The 27,184-nt window shown below is 37.9% G+C and overlaps 1 protein-coding gene across 1 annotated transcript; it reads left to right on the forward strand.

Annotated features, from left to right (window-relative positions):
- Positions 1-1,137: 1,137 nt before the first annotated feature.
- sh3bp5lb (SH3-binding domain protein 5-like, b) lies at positions 1,138-25,247 on the forward strand. Its single transcript, XM_051664696.1, has 6 exons — positions 1,138-1,585; positions 1,823-1,885; positions 5,365-5,493; positions 8,348-8,509; positions 19,699-19,872; positions 20,562-25,247. Exons 1-6 carry the CDS (start codon positions 1,340-1,342, stop codon positions 21,192-21,194), a joined length of 1,407 nt encoding a protein of 468 aa, XP_051520656.1. The 5' UTR covers positions 1,138-1,339; the 3' UTR covers positions 21,195-25,247.
- The last annotated feature ends 1,937 nt before the right edge of the window (positions 25,248-27,184 follow it).

Raw genomic sequence — 27,184 nt, forward strand, 5'->3', positions numbered from 1 at the left:
CGTGTGTCGTTTGAAATTGTCAGTGCCAGGTTAACTGATGTAAGTGTGCACAAAAACTGTTATTTTCATTGTAGGTTTTGATTAGTTCATGTTTGGTGTTACAAATATAAGATGGTATGCCTACAAAAAAATAAAAAATGATTCAACCAGGAAGCCAAAGTTGGCAACCCTGATACAAGTGAATGGTGACCAAAATTTTGAAGCTCCAAAAATCACATAAAGGCATCATAAAAGTAATCCATATGACTCCAGTGGTTTAATTCATGTCTTCTGAAATGATGATATACTGTAGGTGTGGGTGAGAAACAGATCAACATTTAAGTCCTTTTTTACTATAAATTCTCCTCCCTGCTCAGTCAATCTCCACTTTCACTTTCACATTCTTCTTCTTCTTGTGTTTTTGGTGATTCACATTCTTCATGCATATCACCCCTTACTGGGCAGGGAGGAGATTTATGATACAAAATTACTTGATCTGTTTCACATCCACACATATCTTGTGTCTGAACACATGGATTTAAGCACTTGAGTCTTATGGATTACTTTTATGCTGCCTTTATGTGGATTTTGGAGCTTCAAAGTTCTGGCCATCATTCACTTGCATTGTATGGACCAACAGAGTTGAAATATTCTTCTAAATATCTTCATTTGTGTTCTGCAGAAGAAAGAAAGTCAGACACATCAGGGATGGCAGGAGGGCGAGTAAATTATGAGATAATTTTTGGGTGAACAATACCTTTAATTATACTTCAAACAGGTAGCCTATAAACAAGTGTAATATGGCCAGGACATGTTCTTGACAGGTTTCATGAAATGTACCCTACTTAAAATGTGGTAACTTGGTTTTAGACACCACAGCCATAAAATAAAAATAATAGAAATGTAAGAAATTAAAATGACAAAGCTTCTGAAAGCCTTTTTTACAGTTTGAAGGAGATCTCATTAATTTGTTACGATTTTACAGAAGTAACAGAAATTGTATTAAGTATTGTAATTTGGTGGAAACTATGGTCACCATGGCTAATTTTGTCAGGCTAATTCAAGACCAAAAACAGCAAGGCAACAGGCAGGAGGAGAAATAACGGAACTATAAGCACTGAGCGATGTATTGAGCTGTATGGGACGTTGAGGCTTTGAATTGTGCAGCTGGTTCATTCAGCGCTGTCAGCTCGTCTGAATGACGGTGCCGCTGCTCCGTTAAATTACCATTCATTCAGCGACTATGTAGCACTTTACAGTCAAATTCTCGTGTAAATATATATTTATAGGCATGTTAAACATTTAAGCGCTCATACATTCTGACATATAAGAGCAAAACGGGTCACTCTCAAGGCCACGGATGGAACCGGGGCGGCAGCGTGAGAACCCCCCCGGATCCGGGGAGCCCGAGTCAGGGGAGTGGAGAGAGGAGACCACCGGGGTGGATTCTGGAGAGAGGGACGCGACCCTGAAAAACAGAAGCGGGGATGGAGGGAACGAGGAAATAAAGAGCAAAACCGAGAATAATGAGATGGTGGAGAAAGATAAGACAGAGTATGATGAGGAAGAGGAGCAATATGAGGAAGAATTGGACCCCAGGATTCAGGTAGGAAGATGTAGACTCTAGAATAAACATTATGTTGTGACAGGTGCACTGAAATATGCCAGATAGCATTCATAATCAGCAATAATTATTTGTTTAGAATAGGGAAATGTTACAATGTGATTTTTACTTGTGATCCTGACTTCATTCAAAATACATTTGCCTCTAGTATGTCATTTAATACTTTCTTAATAGTAGATTAATAATCACTATGTTCCCTCCCTGTTTCCCATTTGTTAGGAGGAGCTGGAACACTTGAATCAGGCCAGTGATGACATCAACAGACTGGAACTACAGCTGGATGTGAGGAATATGTGTGTGACAACGACTGTCTCAAAACCTAGTTAGTGCCCTGAATAAATAACATAGATTTGGGCATCATAGACATGTTCTGACTCAAAATGCATCATAAATGCCTGTCTCTAGACAGGCAGCTCACTAGGTTTGAGACACAGCCAGAGAGATATGTTTGATTTGAGTCTAATCAAACAGAGTCTGATTTGAGTCTGTTTGATTATTAATTTAATAATCGATTAATCTAACGATTATTAGAACGATTATTCGAATATACAGCGATTAGTGCAATGATTAATCATTAGCTCTTAGCGATTATTCAGCTTGTGCCTCGATTTAAAAGTTTGTATTAAACATGCTTACTAACAATAAAGAGGTCAAAATCATCTTTTAAAAATACCTCTAAATGACATTCACTGAATTAAAGGAAAAAATACTTTTTATTAAGTTTAATTCAGTAAATAAATTCACTGCAAAAAATTCCATTGTTATCAAGTGTTTTTGTCTTGTTTTCCATTTGAAATTGTCTAAAAATCCTTAAAACAAGAGAAATTTACTTGAGAAGCAACATAGTAGATATTTAGACTTGCTTTAAGAGAATGTGTCTTAAATATAAGTGTATTCTTTATAAAAGTGTATTTTGTATACAAGTGTATTTTTTCACTTGGTTATACTTCTGCGAGTGCCGTAAAGACAAAATATACTTATATTCAAGATCTGTTCTCTAAAGGAGTTTTAGATATTTATATTGGAAAACAAGCCAAAACAAAAACAAATCAAAAATGTATTTTGTTGCAGTGTACAATGGGGTGAAGACTACCTCTCTCACCTTTCTGTTCACTTCAATCCATCTTTAACTCACTAAAAAACAAACTCTCTCTTATAAAGCTGCGTATTGCCAATTTTCTTCACGATAAGAAATGCACAGTGACACATATATTATGATTCAATAAGTCATGAGTCATCATGTTATAATCTAGCTGCAGCAAGCGTGCACTCGAGGGATGAGCGTCCTCATGACAGAGTGTGCATCAGCCGGGTGCAGTTTCAGTCTCTCCCCCTTAGATCGGGACATTCGCGCAACTCATAGAAGAGGCGCTGACCGCACAGAGAAATGCCATTTTTGGAGTTTGTAGTTATTTACATGATCTGCTTCTGTATTATTTGAACTTTATTAAAGCTATAACGCATTAAATATAACCGCATTTAAGATGTAATGCCGGGGGGTTTCCTTTAAAGAGCTCTGGCTCTTTAGAGTGCTTCTATATTTACTTATTTTGTATTTTTGTATAATTTCCTCATACTTTGCGATCTACATCACCTGAAGCTGTTTGGAAAGTTTAGAGTGCATCTGGACTGTGAGCTGTGTAATTCTTCCTCTCCTCAGTCAGGCGCGAACTGCAGTGCTGCTCTCACGCACCATCATTAGAGTTTAATGTGATCTCATGTTACGTTAAATGACATCAAACGACTATTCGACAACGAAAATTATTGTTGACAGCTTTTATTGTTGACGTTGTCGATAGCGTAGACTAATCGTTTCAGCCCTATTTGAGTGATATACTTACAGTCACATTTGATTACAACTGCTGTAGTAGTCACTTGAAATCAATTGTTTTGTTAAGCCAACAAAATTATTTCAGGCAAGGAATAGTTCGCAGTCATTTATAGTGGTTGACCTGACCAATATCTCAAATTTATATACAGTTGTGCTCAAAAGTTTGCATACCCTTGGAGAATTGGTAATATATGTACCATTTTTAAAGAAAACATGAGTGAGCAGGCAAAACACATTTCTTTTATTTCTTATGGGATTCATATTCAACTGTAGGTTATAACAGAATGGCACAATCATAAAACAAAACATGGCAACAAAGAAAAAAATGAAATGACCCCTGTTCAAAAGTCTGCATACCCTTAGTTATTAATACTGTGTATTGCCCCCTTTAGCATCAATGACAGCGTGCAGTCTTTTGTAATAGTTGTCTATGAGGCCCCAAATTCTTGCAGGTGGTATAGCTGCCCATTCGTCTTGGCAAAATGCCTCCAGGTCATGCAAAGTCTTTGGTCGTCTTGCATGAACCGCACATTTGAGATCTCCCCAGAGTGGCTCGATGATATTAAGGTCAGGAGACTGTGATGGCCACTCCAGAACCTTCACCTTTTTCTGCTGTAACCACTGGAGGGTCAACTTGGCCTTGTGCTTAGAGTCACTGTCATGCTGGAAAGTCCAAGAGCGTCCCATGCACAGCTTTCGTGCAGAAGAATGCAAATTGTCTGCCAGTATTTTCTGATAACATGCTGCCATCAATTTTCACAAGATTCCCCGTGCCTTTAGAGCTCACACCCCCCCAAAACATCAGTGAGCCACCACCATGCTTCACAGTGGGGATGGTATTTTTTTCACTATAGGCCTTGTTGACCCCTCTCCAAACATACGCTTATGGTTGTGACCATAAAGCTCTATTTTGGTCTCGTCACTCCAAATTATAGTGTGCCAGAAGCTGTGAGGCGTGTCAAGGTGTTGTCAGGCATATTGTAACCGGGCTTTTTTGTGGCATTGGCACAGTAAAGGCTTCTTTCTGGCAACTCGACCATGCAGCTCATTTTTGTTCAAATATCGTCGTATTGTGCAAGTCTTTTGACAGTTCTTTTCTGCTCCCCATGGCTCAGTATCTAGCCTGCTCAGTGCATCCACGTGAGAGCTAACAAACTCATTGACTATTTATACACAGACACTAATTGCAATTTAAAAAGCCACGGGTGTGGGAAATTAACCTTTAATTGCCATTTAAACCTGTGTGTGTCACCTTGTGTGTCTGTAACAAGGCCAAACATTCAAGGGTATCTAAACTTTTGATCAGGGCCATTTGGGTGATTTCTGTTATCATTATGATTTAAAAAGGAGCCAAACAACTATGTGATGATAAATGGCTTCATATGATCACTACCCTTATATAAAAGACAGTTTTTTTCACAATTTCTGCCAGGGTATGCAAACTTTTGAGCACAACTGTAGCAATAGTGTGAAATGAAATTAAAACTTTTTCTATACAAAATAATTACTCATTTTAAACAGAAATAGTTTATTATCGATTTACTAGGCTGTTGGTAGGGTTTGGAATTGATACACTGGAGAGGTAACCCTTCTGTTAATCGGCTAATTAGACACAGTTAACGGCTGTTAAAGGGATAGTTCACCCAAAAATGAAAATTCTCTCATCATTTATTCACCCTCATGCCATCCCAGATGTATATGACTTCCTTCCTTTCAGGCTAAAAAAAGCACATATGTCAGCATAAAAGTAATCCATAAAACTCCAGTGGTTTAATCCATGTCTTCTGAAGTGATATATTAGATGTGGGTGTGAATCAGATCAATATTTAAGTCCTTTTTTACTGAAAATTACATTCAACCACCTATTGGTCAGGGGTGGTTAAATATTGATCTGTTTTTCTCTCATGATCTCTGTCTAACTCTCATTCAGGAGGCGAGATCCAGCTACAGGAGGATTCTTACAGACTCTGCGCGCAAACTCAACGCTCAGGGCTCTCAACTGGGGGCCTGCATCGAGAAAGCCAGGCCTTACTATGAAGCACGAAGACTTGCTAAAGAGGTAAGGGGCTGTTCAGACCGAACAAGTTTTTGCATTAAAAAATCTAGATGCACAAAGAATGGAACAGAATACAGGTGTCTCGAGACATTTTAAAGGAGTATTAGGGGGTCAATGCAAGTTAAGCTCAGTCGACAGCATTTGTGGCATTATGTTGATTACCACAAAAAAAATAATTTAGACTCGTTCCTCATTTTCTTTTAAAAAAGCAAAAATGGGGTCAATTTTTGGAGGGTTTAAAGGCAAAAATGTGAAGCTTATAACTTTATAAAACCACTTACTGTAATTTTTCTGTTAAAGTTGTGTGTTAAATGAGCTGTGAAATTGTTTAAATCGAATTAAGCCCCATTCACTTCACTTCTGTAACCCAGATTTTTGCTTTTTTAAATGAAAGGAGGGATGAATTGAAATAAATTTCTGTGGTAATCAACATTATGCCACATGCTGTTGATTGAGCTTAAAGGATTAGTTCACCCAAAAAAGAAAGTTCTCTCATCATTTACTTGCCCTCATGCCATCCTAGATGTGAATGACTTTCTTTCTTCTGTTGAACACAAATGAAGATTTTAAGAAGAATATTTCTGCTCTGTATTTTCATAAAATGCAAGTGAATGGTGGCCAAAACTTTGAAGCTCCAAAAGCAGATAAAGGCAGCATAAAAGTGGTTTAATCCATGTCTTCAGAAGCGATATATTGAGTGGGTATGAGAAACAGATAAATATTTAAGTCCTTTTTTACTATAAATCTCCACTTTCACTTTCTGCTTCTTTTGTTTTTGGTGATTCGCATTCTTCATGCATTTCATCACCTATTAGCAGGGAGGAGAATTTATAGTAAAAAATGACTTAAATATTGATCTGTTTCTCACCCACCATATTCCTATTCTTACCGGACCTATTCCATTAACTTGTATTGAACCCAAAATATTCCTTTAAAAGTAGTACATCTAGCGCATGCTTACTTAGAAAAATAATTAAAAAACAGTGCAGACAGACACAAAAACTCATTCTGTATAAACATTCCCTTAGAGATGGAAAGAAAACAATATTACATATTTGTGCCGCATATCTTCCCAAAATAGTTTTTGTAGATTGCAGACTCATTTCCAGTCTCATCATTGAGAAATATCCTCCTGCTGAACTGAAAGTGACCCAGAAAACCTCACGCAACGAATTGGTCATTGTGATGATGAGTGTCTTAATGCGATGAACCCCTTATAACACAAGATGTGATTTGCACATCACTTTTCATTAGCTCTTTTGCAGCCAATTTCACTTATGTAATTGAACTGATGAAAATCATTTAGCTGAGGCCATAAGGAGTAATTGAAAACAATTAAACCAACATTGAAGTGAAACTTTGACTTGGTCATCAGCCCCTATCATTAAAAACTGTAAATAAGTTTGAGAGTGAATGACTAGACTGTTCCCTGACCCTAAATTTTTAGCGGTGCTTGTTAAGGCAAATATTGTTACTATTATGTAGTGTATATTAAGGGTAAGGAATTGGAACAAAACCCTGACCCCAAGGATTAAAATTTGGCACATAATTCATCCCACACCATTTGTGCTACAGCCATGAATTGTACCACTAATTGTGCAGCTTGTTGAGGGATGTTGTGCTATTACGTTTCAAAGTAATCGGAATTACGATTTTCATCTGGTGGATGATAAAATGGGCGAAATGTAGGCCTAGGGTTGTTTTTTCACATTAATACAGGAATCAGTACCACTAGCGATTTGCAATTCAGGTCACGTATATGTTTACGTCGTACTCATTCTGATAGGGTTTGCTGAGATGCTTGTGGCTTAGATTTCTGAAAATGATGTCTGTGCTTTTGCCATTAATCTTTTAGTTGTGACCTTATGCTTTGAGGAACCTTGTGTATTCACGCAGCCGCATTTTCACAGACGTCCCGAGCAGTTATTTTACTTCTCCCAAGAGATCTGAATAAATCTTTATCAATGAGTGTCTTGTACGAAACAAACTCAGACATTATCCTTGTTGGGAATGCCATATTTCCATTTAGTTATCCCAGTGAAATATGGACTGCCATTCTAAGTTCCTCACTTTGATTGCTATTGGCGTTCTGATCTGTGCACAGCAATTTTCACTTACAGCACGTCAGCCTTTAAAGCTAAATGGCTTTCAGATCCAGCATTGCATGCTTTATGATTGGATGTCTTCCTTATAGTCCTCAGCACCTATTGGTCATTTCACCCTAATTTTTTTAATTGGATGGTTTGGGTTTTGTGAAGTGCTATACAGAATACTTCCTATATATAATTTTTACTGGTGCTTTCTTATGCAAGCATTACTATTGCTATCCCTCATACTTAGGGTACCGTACCATTTTTTGCTACATATAAGTCCAATGAAGAGCATCTCAAATCTTATGGCTTGTTGAGAAGATGTGTTGTGCTGTTATTTTTATAAGAGATCATACTTAGAATTTCCGCCTGGTGAACGCTAAAAAAAATCCCATCTACTTTAATTGCAGAAGAGAACAATGCCATATCTAGGGACCAGAATATCATGGAGACTTAAGTGGGCATGTTGTCTTGGGTGTGTAAGCAATGCCCTTGCAACCAACCAGAACACAAGCAAGCACAAAAATATATTTTATTATGTCTGTGGAACACTGTAGAAATATAATATTGTTTCATCGTCATATCCATACCCCATAGTGTTTTATAGCACAAATATGACCTCATATAAACTTAGGAAAGGTTCGCTGTCCCCATTAACTGTATTTCTCTCTGTAAGGTCAACATCCCTTCTTCTGATTGATTGAAAGTTTACAGACCTGAGTGATTGATTGCGAGATCTAAAATATGATGGATGACTTTACCTATAGGCTCAACAGGAGACCCAGAAGGCAGCGCTGAGGTACGAGAGAGCTGTCTCCATGCACACGGCTGCAAGAGAAATGGTTTATGTTGCTGAGCAAGGTTTATTGGCTGACAGGAATACGTTGGATCCTACCTGGCAGGAAATGCTAAACCATGCCACAGCCAAGGTACATCACAGTGACTCAGCATTGCTCTTTGCTGAACGAGATAATTATGGCCAGAGGCAGTGGCAAAAATACATTTCAAATGCTTTTAGGTTTAGAATTGGCCTTAATTGCTGAAACCAGTCCCTCATAGTCATAATTATAGAGTTTACTGTCACAGTTATATGCAAATACACCTTACTCATTTGCACACAGCAGGTTAGTATGGATTCTAATGCCAACGAAACTTTGATAGTCACAGTTGGGGCAATCAATAACAGTTATGAATGCAAACCTACTCCTAAAGATCAAGGTTACACATATTATATTTTATTCACACCCTGCCAGTGAAATCGCAGTTGTTTAGCAGCAGCACTTCTCGAATCTGAGATTTTGTTTCTGTGTCACAATACCAGAATTGCGGTACATGATACAGTCTGTGAAACTGAATGATTCTCGAATAGCAAAAATGAATATGCTATTTAACACTCTCCTTTACAAGTTAAGTATTAACAAATTGAATTAAAACAATGGTGCATTGCTTCAAATTTTTCAATTATCAGTCAAGGAAACAGTCAGATGTAAAATCAATGGAAAAAGATTATATAATTAAGCAAATAGTGCTTGAAGTTTTATTTGGTAAACATTCAGAAATTGAAAATTCAGAAGTTATCAAATGTAAAAATAAAACTACTTTTCTGCCATACAAAAATGGCACGCTCAAAATAAATAGGGATTTCGCACTGTAGAAAGACTAGTATTGTTAAATGAATATATATATATATATACACACTGGCAGCCAAAAGTTTGGAATAATGTACAGATTTTGCTGTTTCGGAAGGAAATTGGTACTTTAATTCACCAAAGTGGCATTCAACTGATCACAAAGTATAGTCAGGACATTACTGATGTAAAAAACAGCACCGTCACTATTTGAAAAAAAAAACATTTTTGATCAAATCTAGACAGACCCCATTTCCAGCAGCCATCACTCAAACACCTTATCCTTGAGTAATCATGCTAAATTGCTAATTTTGTACTAGAAAATCACTTGTAATTATATCAAACACAGTTGAAAGCTATTTGGTTCATTAAATGAATCTTAACATTGTCTTTGCGATTGTTTTTCGCAAACAGTATGCAATAGACTGGCATGTCTTAAGGTCAATATTAGGTCAAAAATGGCAAAAAAGAAACAGCTTTCTCTAGAAACTCATCAGTCAATCATTGTTTTGAGGAATGAAGGCTATTCAATGCTTGAAATTGCCAAAAAACTAAAGATTTCATACAAAGGTGTACACTACAGTCTTCAAAGACAAAGGACAACTGGCTCTAACAAGGACAGAAAGAGATGTGGAAGACCAGATGTACAACTAAACAAGAGGATAAGTACATCAGAGTATCTAGTTTGAGAAATAGACACCTCACATGTCATCAGCTGACAGCTTCATTGAATTCTACCCGCTCAACACCAGTTTCATGTACAACAGTAAAGAGAAGACTCAGGCGTGCAGGCCTTATGGGAAGAATTACAAAGAAAAAGCCACTTTTGAAACAGAAAAACAAAAAGAAAAGGTTAGAGTGGGCAAAGAAACACAGACATTGGACAACAGATAATTGGAAAAGAGTGTTATGGATCTTACCCCATTGAGCTTTTGTGGGATCAGCTAGACTATAAGGTGCAGGAAGCGTGGGGTGAAATGTCACCTGAGTATCTGGACAAACTGACAGCTAGAATGCCAAGGATCTGCAAAGCTGTCATTGCTGCATGTGGAGGATTTTTTTGATGAGAACTCTTTGAAGTAGTTTAAGAAGTTCTGAACATTTTTTTTTTTTTTTTTTTTTTTCAAATTGTAATAGTAATTTTTCACATTATTAATGTCTTGACTATACATTGTGATCAGCTGAATGCCACTTTTGTGAATAAAAGTACCAATTTCTTTCTATAAGAGCAAAATCTGTACATTATTCCAAACTTTTGTTTGCCAGTGTATATTTCACAAAAATATTAGTTTTTTTGATAAAACTTGTGTTTGGAATTGTTTGATATCTATTTGAGGATAGATTTTTGTGAATATTTTGAATGTAAGACCAAAAGGATAAACAATAAGGATATATTTTTCACATCCTCCTTTTCTCATATTTACCAAGGGTGCCAATATTTTTGGCCACAACTGTGTGTGTGTGTGTGTGTGTGTGTATATATATATATATATATATATATATATATATATATATATATATATATATATATATATATATATATATATACTGTATATACAGCTCTGGAAAAAATTAAGAGACCACTGCAAAATTATCAGTTTTTCTGGATTTACTATTTAAAGGTTTGTGTTTGAGTAAAATGAAAATGTTTGTTTTATTCTATAAATTAATGACAAAATGTCTCCCAAATTCATATTCATTTTTAAACAACAAAATACTAATGTTTTAACTTAGGAAGAGTTCAGAAAGTTCAGAAAGAGTTCAGAAACTGGTGGAATAACTTTGGTGGATGATTTTCAAACACAGCTTTCATGCGTCTTGGCATGCTCTTCACCAGTCTTTCACATTGCTGTTGGGTGATTTTATGCCACTCCTGGTGCGAAAATTCAAGCAACTCAGCTTTGTTTGATGGCTTGTGGCCAACCATCTTCCTCTTGATCACATTCCAGAGGTTTTCAATGGAGTTCAGGTCTGGAGATTGGGCTGGCCATGACAGGGTCTTGATCCGGTGCTCCTCCATCCACACCTTGATTGACCTGGCTATGTGGTATGGAGCATTGTCCTGTTGGAATAACCAATCCTCAGAGTTGGGGAACACTGTCAAAGCAGAAGGATTTACATTTTCTTCCAGGATAACATTGTACGTGGCTTGATTCATGTGTCCTTCACAAAGTGTTCTTCACAAAGATGAATTTGCCTAATTCCAGCCTTGCTGAAGCACCCCAAGATTCACACCAATCCTCCACCTGGTCGTCTGATGGTTAGACAGAGACCTGGAGAGTCCTTCAAGCCACAATGTCTCATACCTACTGTGAAATTTGATGGAGGATCTGTAATTCCTCCAAATATTGATTTCTGAACTCTTCCTAAGTTAAAACATTAATATTGTGTTGTTTAAAAATGAATATAAACTTGTTTTCTTTGCATTATTCAAGGTCTGAAAACACTGCATCATTTTCTGCAAATAAATGCTCTAAATGACAATATTTTTATTTGTAATTTGGGAGAAATGTTGTCAGTACTTTATAGAATAAAACTAAAATGTTCATTTTACTCAAACACATATCTATAAATAGTAAATCCAGAGAAACTGATAATTTTGCAGTGGTTTCTTTATTTTTTTCTGGAGCTATATATATATATATATATATATATATATATATATATATATATATATATATATATATATATTTCAGCCGCAGGCCGTGCATTTTAAGTCTAGGCCTTCAGTGCGATTCATGCCATTAAGAAATTTCACAATGAATAAGACATCGTATGCCTTTCATACATTACGTCAACTAATAATAACAACCAATTGACATTATAAAAACACGTCCACGCATGAAAGCCAGAACTTGAAATGACACTTAATGCTCAAGCAAGCCTTATTTTAACTGCAGCATGACTTTTGTGAAATGAACATCAACAATCATAATTTTCCATATTAATCTACCAAGGAGGTTTATAATACCTGGAAAAATCTATAGAATAATATTTGCGATTTAAATGTTGCTTGCAATAAATTTCATTTCATCAGGGTACACGGTTATGCTGCGTTCCATTCAAGTTGGATGTGGGATATTCCTACTTGATATCTCTGACCATAAATGCATTCCATTCCCCGATATTCGGAAGATGACGTTTAAGGAAACAAAACTGCAATGCTTTCGTTAGCTTAGCAGGGGTTTGACTCTCATTAGAGATGTCTCCTAGCAACCTAGCTGATAAACAATGCTGCAGTGCTAGCATTTGTGCTTCAGGTGTACGATTATCAAAAGAGATTATAATGTTTTATACACCTGTTTCTGCAGGCATTTGTTAAACAAGCTTTTATACCATGTAATGTGGAAACTAACTCATTTATCGATATTACTTAATAAAGTGAATGTTTGGGAAGGTCACGTGACGCCATGCAAGAAGCAGACGTGTGAGCGACGAGCTCTGCACACTTTGCTAAATTTGTAATTATTTTCATGTTATAATCTGGTGAAATTTGATACACCCAGTTACACATTTGCTCTTTGAGGCAAAACATGGCAAAGTAGTCAAAATCCTCCGGCTCTGGAGACATTAAAAGACACTTACGTGTTCAGGATGAAAGCCCGGACAGGCCTACAGACCGGGGACTCGATTTGGATGGCGCGGCGGGAGAGGAGATCCAGCGTCAGTTGTCCAACATGTCGGTGATGCTGATGAAGGTTCTTGCTGACTTGGAGGATCTTGTTGTAATACGTCGATCGATTACGACGATGGAAATAAAATTCTTTGAGTTAGTTACGAGTGACTGATGTTGAGAGATGAATCGATTGCCTGGAGTCTTCGGAAAGGGAATTAACCGCTAATCTGCCCACGACCAAAGTTGATTTGGAACATCTCCTTGAAAAGCTTGAAGATCTTGAGAATAGAAGCCGCAGGAATAGCGTTCGAATTGTTGGAATTCCTGAGCATGAGGATGGCAGAGATATGGTGAAATTCCTAGACGAGCTTTTCCCGAGTCTGCTCAACATAACAGGCCATAAACTGGAAATGGAGTCCCAGCTCACAGATTTTCTGAGGGAGAAAGGCTCCGATCAATCCTGGCCAAATTTCTGAGATCATCCGATAAAGATCTTGTGTTGCACCAGGCGAGGAGCAAAGGGAAGCCTTCTTGGAAGAACCATAATATTTTCTTGTTCCCGGACTTTGCGAGTTCGACGAGAGAAACGCGATCAGTTCAAGGAATGTAAGAAACTCTTACATCAGCGAAAGATCACTTTTGTTCTCATGTTTCCAGCCAAACTGAGAATAGAAACGAAGGACGGTCGCAAAGTATTTACATGTCCTAATCAGGCAATGTCTTTTATTGAATCAATGGGTGAGTAAACCATTGGGTGTTTCTCATGTGAGTGGGTCGACTCGCTGTACTTACGTCATTTTGGTTTCTTTTTGCTTTTTGCGTTGGCTCCGCCGAGCAGCTGGAGTTTGTTTTGTGAATAACACTTTTCCTTACAGAAACTTTTGCATTGACGAAAGATTACTTTTGCATTGAAGTTCCCGGCCAGTTTAAGAGTGGTCACTACGGATGACCGTAAAATATCTACAGGACAAAGGATGTCTTTTATAAAGTTGACGGATTGACTAAGTCATGGTATATACTTTTATGCAGCCTCCGAGTGAATTGACTCGACCATCCGGGGAGCCGGGATGCCGGTTTTGTTTCTTTTTGTATTGGTTCCGCCTAGCGGCTGGAGCTTGTTCTATTGAATAACACTCCTTTGGAACAGCTGTGGATTAATCTGTTTGTTCTTCATGCTTATTGCTGGAGTTTGTTTTGTTGAGTATTTTTATGGGACATTGGAATGATTACGTCATCCGCTGAACTCATAAAAGCTGGCTCACTGAACATTTGTTTGTCTGTCCGAGGAATCTGAACGGTTTTATATCGGCTGGAATTTGTTTTGTGGAAGATCACACCTTTGAGACAGTTTTGTGAATGAAACTACACGTTCTTTGTGTTCATTCTTCCTATTGGCTGGGGTTTATTTTACAAAGTATTTTCTGTTATGTAATTTTGCCTCACAAATTTATGAGGCAAAATTGAGCAATCCGATGGCAAAGTTGTCATGGGGGCTCGTGGGTGTTCATGGACCTTTTGAGTTTAGAGGGATTGTCGCCAGTTGGTGCTTTTGTGCACGGGTTAATGCGCACGTTTTTCTTTTTTCTGTTTGTTTTGTTTGGGGGGAAGTTCGGGGTTTGATTGTTTCACTAATGGGGAATGTGGTCTGTATACTTTTGTTTTTGACACACAATTTATTTTTTCTACTATATCAAAATGTCAAATGTTAATATGAGTGTACTATCTCTCTCCACATGGAATGTGAATGGGTTGGGACACCCCATAAAAAGAAGGAAGGTTATTACTTTTCTTAAACGTAAGAAATATGATATAGTGTTTCTTCAAGAAACACATCTCTCCCCGCAGGAAGCTGAAAAATTTGGGAAGATATGGGGTGGACATGTTTTCTTTAGTGCTGGCTCAAGTAAGAGCAAGGGAGTCATTATATTGATTAATAAACATTTACAATTCAAATGTCTCAAACAGATTAAAGATAAATTAGGAAGAGTCATTATTGTTTTAGCTGAAATTCAGGGGCAAAGGTTGATTTTGGCTAATATTTACGCATCTAACGCTGATGATCAGAGCTTTTTTATAGATCTTGAAGGGATGTTGCATGCCGCTGGCACCCTTCATGATGTAATATTGGGAGGAGACTTTAATCTTTTGATGGACTCAGTCCTTGATCATAGTGAAACAAAAGTGTGTAAACCCCCTAGAGCAACATTGACAAATCTTGGTCTTGCAGATATCTGGTGACTTTTGAACCCATCTGGTAGGGACTATACATTTTTTTCTTCAGTTCATAAGATTTATTCTAGAATAGATTTTTTTTTTATATCTAAGTCCCTCATTTCATCTGTTGTTGATTGCTCAATTGGAAACATCTTAGTCTCAGATCATGCCCTGGTGAGTTTAGAGGTGTTGCCACATACAGAGAAAAAGAAATCATATAGTTGGTGCTTTAATGTATCCCTTTTGCAAAATTCTGATTTCCAACAAATGTTAAAGACAAATCAATGTTTATATGGAGACCAACTGGTCCTCAGTATCCTCTGTGGGCATGGCTTGGGAGGCACTTATGGCTGTTCTTAGGGGTCGTATCATAGAGTATGCCTCATTCATCAAAAAATCCAAAGCACGAGAATTCGTGTAATTGGAAGAGAATATTAAAAGTGTTGGGGCAGAGCTGAAGCGCCGAATGTCCCGATTGAAATACAGATATAATACTATTTTGTCACGGAAAGTGGAGTTTTGGTTGTTCAGGGCAAGACAGTCATACTTTGAGTCAGAGGACAAAGCAGGGAAGCTTCTGGCTAGATATATAAAACAGAGAGAGTCTCTATCATTCCTTCATTGAAATCTGCTGGTGGTGAAATATTTACTATGGCCATTGATATTAATAATGCTTTTAACGAATTCTATCTTGATCTCTATAGTTCCACATCTTCGTCTATTTATGAAGATATTAGAAACTTTGTGGAACCATTAGAACTCCTTAAATTGACGACTGAGCAAAAAAATTCTCTTGATTCTGAGATAACCTTGGAGGAGCTTGACGAGGTAATTAAGGCATTGCCTACAGGCAAGGCTCCAGGGCCAGACGGTTTTGCCGCTGAATTTTTTAGATCTCATGCTACAGCATTGGCTCCACTTTTGTTATAGGTTTATACTGAATCATTAAAGAATGGGAAACTTCCACCAACCATGACACAAGCCCGGATCCAAGTGAGTGTAAGAGTTACTGTCCAATTTCCCTGATCCAGCTAGATGTAAAAATATTTATAAAAATTCTGGCTAACCGATTAAGTAAAGTTATGACATCTCTTATACGTATAGATCAGGTGGGGTTTATTCGGGCCGTAGCTCTTCTGATAACATTAGGCGTCTCATCAATATCGTGGTCAGTGGCAAACGATCAGACTCTGGTCGTTGCCATCTCACTTGATGCCGAAAAGGCATTTGATATGGTTGAATGGGATTATCTTTTTAAGATTTTGGAAATATATGGGTTCGGGAGTACGTTTATTGGATGTATAAAGTTACTTTATAGACACCCAGTAGTGGCGGTACAAACAAATAGATTAATTTCAGATTATTTTACTCTGGATAGTGGCACCCGGCAGGGTTGCCCTCTTTCCCCATTATTGTTCTGTCTTGCCCTGGGACCATTAGCAGCTGCGATTAGAAAGGAGGATGATTTTCCAGGGGTGGTGGTGGGAGGTATGGCGCATAAACTCTTGCTTTACACATGTTATTTTATTATTTGTCTCTGACCCCAGTAGATCTGTGCCTAGCCTCCACAGAATTATTAATTCCTTTCTAAGTTTTCAGGATACAAAGTCAATTGGTCTAAATCCGAAGCTTTGGCTCTGACAGCATACTGTCCAGGAATGGCTTTCCAGCTGGGCGCTTTCCAGTGGTCCAAACAGGGCATTAAGTATTTGGGTATTTTATTTCCAGCAAATTTGTGTGATTTGCAAATTTGCCCCTATTTCGTCACTGCAGAGCCTTTCTATCAAATTAATCGGAGAAGTTAAGTTACAACCCGTTATCTCGCACTTGAACTCGGTATGAACAAAAGTGTCCAGACAGTTTAATTCGGACATTTTTTTAAATGTTGCCTCGAGCATATGGCTGAACCCCAAACTATGCATCAACAAGTCCCCTTTTTACTGGTCAGAGTGGATTGGGAGAGGGGTTACTACACTCGTTGACCTATATGAGAATGGAGTGTTGAGATCCTTTCAAAATTTGGTTCAACTTTTTGGGATTCCTAGATCTCAGTTCTGTAAGTATTTACAGCTGCGCCACCTGCTCTGTACTGTTTTTGGGAGTGGTTTACACCCCCCTAAAGCGGCTGATACTCTGGGAGTGGTGATTACTGCTTTTGGAAAAGTTACTCCCTGCTAATTCAGAGTCTGGGGGACGGAACTTCAACTTCTCTTAAGAGATTATGGGAGAAAGATCTAAATTTGGTATCGGAGGAGGGAGAGTGGGCTGGGATTCTAAAAAAACGTCAAATCTGCATCTAGAGACGCAAGGGTTCACCTCATGCAATTTAAGATTTTACATAGAGTCTATTGGACCCCCTATAGATTGCATAGGCTTGGTCTTAAAGACACACCCACCTGCTAGCGATGTCAATCAGAAGATGGAGACACAACCCATGTCTTTTGGGGATGTGTTAAGATGCAAGAATTTTGGATGAGGATTCAGAGTTTTATGTGTGAGGTTTTTGCCTCTCAAATTTTATTTTTCCCCAGACTCTGTATCTTAGGAGATGGGGCAATCATTAATTTGGAGAATAAGCACATGAAAAACTGGGTCCTAACTAGTATTATGATCGCCAGACGGATCACTTTGAGGAGTTGGAAGTTGGCTGGAGCGCCCCCGTTTTAGGAGTGGTGTTCAGAGATGGCCAGAGTGGCAGCTCTTGAGGAGGGGGTATCCAGAAGACTGGGGAATTTAGACATGTCTGTGAAGAAGTCGGGCAGATATCTGTCTTTTTTGGAGGGCTCTCGGGGAGGGACAGTGGCGAGAGAGGTATAGGGGTTTTATCTGTGTGATTAGTTTTATTTATTGTATTTTTCTAATTTTATTGATTTATTTATTTCGTTTTGTTGTGTGTCTATGGTTGTGTGACCACTGGGGTGTTGTTGGGGGTCGGGTGGGGGATTGGGGGGGGGGGGGGGGGGGTATAGTGGGGGTTGGATATTGATTCTATATATGTGTGTTCTGCTATTTATATTTAATGGTTGAATCAATAAAAAATGTTCATCGCAAAAAATAAAGTGAATGTTTATCACTTACTTTGTATAAGTGATAAGCACTCTCCCTGAGTGTCGACATGTTGTGTGACATCATGCCCCTGCATCTCGGCAAAATCGGAGTTGAGAATTTCTGCACGAGCCTACAAGTTGTAATTCTGACTTAAAGATGCATTCCGTTGCACTTTTCCTAGTAGGAAGTTGTAAAATCCGATTTTCCGAGTTGAATGGAACGCAGCACTACTTTTCAAAACTTGATCCGACACTGAATTCTCAAGCAGCCTAATTTACACTTAGAAAACTCCTGATGTTGCTATAACAATGCAAAAAGCACTTACCAATTTGCTTGAAGTGAAAATCAATCCTCCTTTCCTGTTTAATAATTAAGCAATCACACGGTCATGCAGAACATCTCGTGTTTTTAAATCCATAAGGATCTCTTTCTCAATGGCGATAGCGGTAGTGATGACGATCTCGCACTCTTCGCTTTCAAATTGCATACATCACTTTAAGCGTGATTGCATCACTCAAGGCCAGCTAGAAGGCCTCGACTGGGACATATCCTAAAGATCACACCCACCAAGAACAAATAAATCAATCTGATTGGCTGGTGAATCTGACAATCTGACTTTAGTTGCCCATTCATTTCAATTCAATTCAGTTCTGAAGGCCTGACAGGGTGGAGCTCAGACTCACCTGCTGCTTTGCTTAACGAGCTCGGCTTCGGGCATGCGATTTGTGAAACAGTTGTCACGCTTTGCTTGTAAGCATCAAGGAATAAATTCTGAATGGATAAACTTTTTGTTTGTAGATTAATTAAGAGTGGAAAGTGATTAAAAATACATAGGCAAAAAGGTGATTGAGAACGAAAGGATGAAAAATATTTATTTATTTGTCATGTTACGCCGGCAGAGAAGGCTTTGCTGGCCCTGAGAATTTGCCACTGATATATATATATATACACACACACACACATTTATATATTATCTAATTAATAAGCATCAAGAGTTTTAATTAATCAGTCAAGTAAACAGTCAGTAAAAAAGAAAAACACAAAGTAAATTCAATATAATAGTGCTTTCAAATTTTCTGGTAAACTTTCAGAAATGAAAAAAAATATATAGAAGTAATCAAAAGAAAAATAAAGACTACTTAAATTTCTGAATTCAACTCAAAATATAGAACATTCACACTGTAGAAAGACAGAATTGTTAAATTAATAAATTATATTAATTTATATATTATCTAATTTATAGGCATTGGTTTAAGATTTTGAATTAATCAGTCAAGTAAACAGTCAGTAATGAAATAAAACAGAAAGAAACTAATTACAAGCAATAGAACTAATTTTAGAACCAAATTAATAGAGCAAAAACTGTGCTTAAAGTTTTTCTGGTTAAGTAAACATTCAGAAATAAAAAATACAAAAAAATACAGAAGTAATCAAATGTAAAATAAAATTACTTAAAATTACGGTTATATTACAAAAGTAAAAAAAAAAAAATTAAACTAGAAATATAGGTTATTACACTGTAGAAAGACTGATATTGATATATTTTAGTTTGTGTAATGTTTAGTTTAAAATGTTTAAAATGTTGTTGTGTTTGAAATGTTGGTATTTCCAGGTGAATGAGGCAGAGGAGGAACGTTTGAGAAGTGAGAGAGAGCATCAGCGTGTTACTCAGCTCTGTCAGGAAGCAGAAGCTCGCGTTCAGACCCTGCAGAAAGCTCTCAAGAGGGTCATTATCAAGTCCAAGCCATACTTTGAGCTCAAGGCTCAGTTCAACCACATCTTAGAGGTATGTATCTCAGATCTCTGCTGTAAAGCTGTTCAAGGTCTGCTAGCCATATTGATTTACAGTTTTTAACAAAAGAAACACTCATTCTTCTGGCATATTTCATCTCTGAGGCCAAAATATCAGTTTATGCTCAGTGTATGCCAGTGTATCATTTGTTTATTCGACTAGTTATTACAATGTTGTCTGTTCTATCGACAGAATCTGTGACATGCAGTTGATTACCACAGAAAATAGTTTCGTCTTTTAATCCAGTTTGTAAAAACAAACATAAATTGTGTACATTAATGCTCTTTCAGTGGAAGTTTGTGGGGCAAGGCATAGCGCCGGAAGAAGCATCAAAATACTCATAGTTTCGAAAGTATATCCCTAGTGGATACACTGTACTTAAAGACCCGGGTAAACTTCATTTTTGTGCGTTCAGGATCGGATCACGCCTGGTTGATAGCATTGGCTTTAAAGCATAATCTGTATTCACAGACGAGGATGTTGCATGTCGATACAATCTGGGCTGCACTCGGACAGTCCACGCGGTCTGGGCAGATTACAAAATGTGCGTCACGCATACTGTGAATCAGGTACATTGCATCTCAAAATTATCTGTGGTAATGCTGTCGATAGATAATGTTGTTTTGGACCCACTACATTCCAATAATGCATTGCTGAAATTGATTATCATCACACATAAACAGGAGCACAAGTCCAAAGTCGTCCACTTGGAGGAACGCGTGGCAAAAGTGAAGACCCGATATTCTGTTGCCCTGCGCAACCTTGAGCAAATCAGCGAGCAGATCCATGCACAAAGGGAGCGTGTCCGTGCTACCAGAGAACGCAACAGAACCCGTGGTGGGCGGAGCTCTCCGGTGGGGGCGGAATCTGAAGGGCTAATCCAGGCTGGGGCGTATGGGGGGGTGGTGGCCAATCCTTTAATGGATAATGACTGGGCAGATCAGGAGAAGACCAGGCAGTGGGTTGAAAAACACAGAGAGGCAGGGTGGGGCCAGAGAGAGAGGGCAGAGAAGGCGGGGTCAGACTCCATGTCAGTCATCAGCCTGCAAACCATCGCATCCGACCTGGAGAAGTTCGACTCGGTGGAGCACCTGGGTGACCTGAGTGACGTTGGAAGTATAATAGGAGAAGATAAAGAGGTAGAGAGTGAAAGAGGATTTAAGGCTGAAGACAGAATAGTAGCAAGAGAAGTGGTAAACCTCACGAGACAGGATAGAGGGGATGCAGAGAAGGGCGCCACAGGGACTGACAGACAGCAAAGAGACAAAGAAAGGGAGAGTTTTGTGAAGCAACACCATAGAAGTGTTAGTTTGTGATAAAACAAGGTGAAAGTGGAGTTGCCTGTTACCCCACCCCAAACCTGGAGGGCTAAACTTGGCCTGAAGGCTTCCAGGAGAATGTCTCAACTGACTTCAAATCATAAATAAGATCTTAAACACTCTGTAGAACTGTTATTTAAAAAAGAAGTGTGTAATTTCTGCGCCACTGCGTTACCAAATGGAATAGAGCGCAACAGTGCCCATCCAGTTTTTCAGCCGTCTTGGTTCCAGAAGTATTTCTGCCATTCATTTTCTCCATAGGGATTTCAGAAAATTCTTCGTTAAAGAGTTCTATGTCATGAACCAAACCGATCACAACCTTAAAACTTTGATTTGAAGCAAAAAGAATTTGAAAATCAGTACGAGATGGTGTACTTAACATCTTTCATGAGGGAATAAACTACAGTCCCATGAAGCATTGCGAATTACATAATCTGATTAAAAACAATAACAATATTAATTTAAAGTTATTGATAATAAATATAGAAACAATGGATTTTATTGCAAATATTTCTAAATATACAAGTATATAAGTAGTTTATGATGACGTTATTCACGGAGGTGGTTGGACGCTGTAGACCTGTTTTGCTGTGATTTGTTTGCTGTGATTCTCTGATTGGTGGATCTATCTTTAGGATTATGGGTAGTGTAGTTGTAGTTCTTCAGCAGGAATTCCGCTATTTAACAAAACATTTTTTTAAATAAGTTGAAGTTATGCAGACTGTTTACTTCGATAGAAGCATATACCATCGGTCAACAACCTTGGAGCTCACATTAGTTGGTCTTCAAAGGTGTATTCTGGGAAATCTATTCCATTACAGTTTGTAGTTGCACACACCACGAGCAAAGCTGTCGAAACTTGTGAGAAACGTCTGAAGAGATGGAGCCATGGAGGAAAAAATAAAGAAAATGAGGAAAGCAGGTTTGCTGTGGAAGAGTTCCCTGGTCTATCTGGACTGAACCAAACAGCTGAAGTAGACCTATCTTGTTTCAAGCCAATTATTTTTTGCTGCACTTTATAAAGTGGGCAGGCAGCTTGATGAAGGAGCCTATGGACATGTTCATGAAGGCCAGTGGAAGTCCTACAGGCAAAAAGTTGCCAAACAAATAAATTAAAATCTAGGACACTGCATGACATTGATAGACAAATATGTGCCTGGCTATCCCAAAACACTTGTTCTGGATGTGGGTTTACTTATACTTATGCAGGTATGCATATGAATGGTTTGTAGAGCCAGAACAGTACATCATTATTCCAGAGAATCCTGCACCACGTGAGACCTTGATGACCCTCTTAAAAACCACAGTGGTCAACTCTTTGAGGGAACTGCATGCAAGCTGATGCTCCAGGCAGTACAAGAAGCCAAATAATACTGTCTGGAGCATGCCATCCACCATGGGAACATCCATTCCTTGGTAATTCTGATCATAACAGACACCTTAAAGCTCAAGGTAATAGACTTGGCCAAAGGTGGTCTTATTGATATTTCTGGCCATGAAATGACAAAGAGTGAACCAGAATGAAATATCACCCTATAGGCTATAGGCCTGTGCAGCAGGCCATTATGTCAACAATTAAAGAGCTGGGATTTATGTTGTCTTACATGGTGCAAGGACGTCCAACCCAGGCCACCATATCACAAGAATTGTCAGATTCTTTAACTTGTTTGTGATTTCTACTTCAGTGGCCCCTTAACGTTTCGTCTTTCACTGCGCGGCACAACACATAACAAAATGCAGGTGTTCCGGGACATGCTTTTAAAAGTCGATGTTATTTATTTACTTAGACGGTGTGCTGAAAAACATTTGTGGATCTGGCGCAACAGTCAAAGACATCCATTTAGCGCAAGTTTACATGGACAAAAAATGATTAAGAGGGCAGAAAGACAAAACAACTTATTCCGTGTGAACGGCTCTTTACATGTGGAAAGAAATCAATTTGAAAATGAATGGGATTTTAACTTCTGGAACATAACTGTTGCGCTCTGTTGCAAAGATTTCCAAACAGGTTTCCTCAATACTCCCCCCATCTGCCATTGTTCAAACCGACCCAAACCCATGCCATTGTTTGAGACAATGTTGCTGTGTCAAGCTTGGCAGGATGTTTTAATGTCACAGTGCTTACACTTTCAGAAAATTAATTTGTTTCTGAAAATTGAGATAGGAAAAAAGTATTCAATGAACCAGTGAATTGCCATTCAAATTGATTAGACAAAATGAGTGAGTGCAAGATAAGTCATCAGCATTTTTGGTTAATTTTCCTGGCAAATGTGCTAAAAGTTAATCTTGTCAACATTTAGGGGCCTACAAAGAACTTCAAAGCTAACAGACATGAACTAAAAGACAAAAAAACGTAGATTTTTGAAATTACACACATCTCTTTTAACGCCATAGTCACGAACAGACCTTCCTTCCGCGCAGTTCAAATGAGAGAAGAAGCTCCTCCAGGGGTTGTGGATGGCAATACGATTCAGGAACGATTATAATAAATCTTTTTTTTTTTTTTTATTTGAAGGGGAAAGAATAGTATTAATACATTCACACTGATTGACATGGCATTACTGTAACACTGCACTACAGCATATGGGGATCAGATGCTCTTAGGCTAATTAATGAATAGCAGTGAGGCAATACAAACAGGAAGGGGGGGCGTGGGGGTGGTATTCAGAGTCTTCTGGGACTTGTAGTTCTTACGCTCTGATACTGTCTTTTCTCTTTTACTGTTTCACTATCAGCTCTATCAAGAGAGAACAGAAAGAAAAAAGATTTTACAATACAAATAGAGCAGGAAGAAAAAGAAAAACTTGTGAAAACCGATTGAACATTGAAGATAAAACTTAGAGCTGATTGTAACAACAGTATCAGGTGCATTGGCCATTTCCTCTGTGCTGTACTGCATGTGAATTCGGGGGTATCATTGTCTCCCTCTGTACAAGTGTATCTAACTGACATTCTTTACTCATAGAATTAATTCCATTGTATTTGTTCTGATCTCCAGATCTCTTTCAGCAAGTATAGGTATCTGGAACATTTTGGTCTGGCTGTAGATTGGTTCTGTATCTCTCTGCTTATTTTGTGCAGCATATACTGTATGAAATCACATTTAAACATGAAATCAAAATGGACCCCATTTACTTTCTTAATGCACGTTCATGGTCTAGTTGTGAATGTTTCATCAGTGCATGTTGTTCAAAAGCCACCTGGTTCATTTCTGGTATGTAACGGCCACTTTTCACAATCCAACCAATTCCCGTTGGATAAAATCAAGTGCTGTTGTACTTTTATTCCTAAAGAATATCCTGTTTCACATTACAAAAATATAAGGGGTTTCAAAGGCCATTTTATGTTGGCTTTAATGTCATTCATTTGTGACATTTATGAAATTCTTAAGATGCAGAGTGCTTTTATTTATTATTATTTTTTGAGAGAGAAACAAGATGATTTTAGATCAGTCCGGGGTATGTTTTCATGAGGGTCTTGTCCTTTAACTGAGAAGTGGTTTACATGTGTACACGTGTGTAAATCTAGCTGGATTTTTAAAAGAACAGTTGAGTAAAAAAAGAAAAAAAACATGCTGATTGATGCTCAAAAACCTGGTTTTGCAGATGTACATTTTGAAATTATGTGTAATGCTAGCTGTATGAACAAACCGTGCTGCGGACAGTACAGGATTGTTTGCAAGTTTACATTCTACTCTTTTCTTTTTTGTTTTCATTTTGGATCTAAATGTTGTAGCTTTTTTTGTCCACAAACCTTGTAAATGTATTCTTCCCCCAGTATACCCTGTACAGTTCCTTCACCTCAGTAAATAGAAGAAGCTCTATAGAGAAAATTCAGTATGCTGCTGTCTACTCTCCATCCTATAGGTCACATGAACTCGATGTATATACAAGCTGATGTATGATGAATACAAATAATCCTTACGTGACTGATAACTTATTCTGTAAATGTTAATTTATTGCACAGTTAGAGATATTAAAACTTGAATTTAACAACTACACTTTTCAATGTTTCACTTTCTGTTTTGGGTGTCATTATTTAGAGCATTAGCACAACCTAAAGAGATTTTACTTGATGTAACTAGATTTGGTTTGAACACTTTATTGTACAGTGTCTGTGTTGCACATATTACATTTTACTTTATGAATTACTATAAAAATGACAATATGTAAGTACTAGTGGTTCTCTGTTTACTAGTATTACTTTGTAATTGCTAATCTAAATAATACATATAATGAAACTTGAACACTGTTAAAAAAAAAAAAGAATGACCCTACATTTTTACATTTCCGAAAGAAAATATGAGTGATTCTTATCTGTGCAAAACTGTGTCTGCCATGATGCCTGTTTTGGCTGTTTCCCAGGGCGTTGCTTTTGGGTTTCTTGGGTGTTCTGGGTGGTTGCTATGCGGTTGGTTACTGTCCCAAGTCAAAAGAGCCCACCCGGTAGTCTCTATGGGGTCCCTCCTTCAATGGAAAGCTGCGGTCACACTAGCCTTTGTGTATGTGAAATAATTTTTCGGAAAACACAACAGATAGGATATGATGTCATGTTCAAGGGCTTCTGATTTAAATGAATAATTAAATCACAAATAACAAGTAATATAGTGTTCCGAATGTTAAAATAGACCATCTACTCACTCTCCTGCATCAATAAAAACATGCAGCGTTAAAATGTGTATTCTTTGTATTGAGCCTAGAAGTCAGTGTGTGACATTTCTGTTTGGTCAGTGCATGACGATTGATCTGTTTCTCACCCCAAATTGATTGCATCACTTCAGAAGACATGACTTAAACCACTTGAGTTGTATGAATTACCTTTATGTCCTTTTTGGAGCTTAAAGATTTTGGACCCCATTGACTTGCATTGTATATACAAAAACACATCAGATGTCCTTCAAAAAAAATTGTTTGTGTTACGCAGAAGAAAGTCATGAGTTAAAGATGACGAGTGTGAGTGAACAAAGTTTGTGTGCAAAGTTTAATACGTAGTGTTAGGGGTTTGTTCAAAGCAATAGGCTTAGCAAACACCTCTAATTACCAGCTAAATTGAAAGTGTCAGAATAGCTTTGTAATTGTTTGTAATCAACAAAGATGGCGAGTTCCCAAGTTGCTCAGTTATTTTAAGCTAAAAGCTGAGCCCAGAGCAGTGGGTCCCTACGGTCACCTGAAATCGATCCGATGAATTGTTGGAGAATGGAACTTCCGTAATGAAAAGAGAATGAGAGAAAGAGATTATCCTCTGTCTTTGGTCTTTAATTATTCAACAATGGTATAAATATCGGAAAGAGAACTCACAGAAACTGGCCACGGGGGAGATGGAGGAGGAGAAGAAGGGAGGGTAAGCGAGGAGTAGAGCGAAGGATGATTGCGATGTAGAAAGAGTGATTATTGTAATGATGAGAGGGCAGCAAAAGCAGGGATGAGGGCCGTTTGAGGTGAAACAGTAGGTGATAAGCTCATTTCTCTCTGGCTTCAGACAGTGAAGGTGACATTAGATGGGGGAGTTTGTGAAGTTTCTTCTTTCCCATTTTAATTATGCCAAACTGTCTTACTCTGGACTTTGTGATTCACTGACTCAACTGCTGGGATACCTGAGGGGAACACATTAGAAAATGTGTTGATTTGGTTTATTGCTAATTTTGATAGGTACATTACAGACTGGAAAAAAGTACTGGTGCATGCCTCATAATTTACAACTTTCTTGTGTGTTTATAAGTCATATTATTTACTAAGCTTATGTGTAGTAAGACAAACAATAAAAAATACAGTACAAAAACGTGTACTGAATAGTTTCTGTATGTAGAATGAGTTGTATCTGATATTACACATCGCAGATTGACCAAGTATGTTCCGTGCCATGAACAGTGACACACTGAAGAGTATTTGGACACTTAAGTCACACTTAAAAGTCTATGAATGTGATTGCATTAAATAAATAAAAAATATCAACAAAAGTGGCATCTGCAAACAAATTACACTTTTTCT

The sequence above is a fragment of the Myxocyprinus asiaticus genome, chromosome 30 (assembly GCF_019703515.2).
Source record: "Myxocyprinus asiaticus isolate MX2 ecotype Aquarium Trade chromosome 30, UBuf_Myxa_2, whole genome shotgun sequence".
NCBI classification, from domain to species: Eukaryota; Metazoa; Chordata; class Actinopteri; order Cypriniformes; family Catostomidae; genus Myxocyprinus; species Myxocyprinus asiaticus.

Coding starts and splice junctions, on each gene's coding strand:
- sh3bp5lb (XM_051664696.1), top strand. CDS start 1,340: ATGGAACCGGGGCGGCAGCGTGAGAACCCCCCCGGATCCGGGGAGCCC. Junction 1,586..1,822: donor AATTGGACCCCAGGATTCAG/GTAGGAAGATGT, acceptor CCCATTTGTTAG/GAGGAGCTGGAACACTTGAA. Junction 5,494..8,347: donor CACGAAGACTTGCTAAAGAG/GTAAGGGGCTGT, acceptor CTTTACCTATAG/GCTCAACAGGAGACCCAGAA.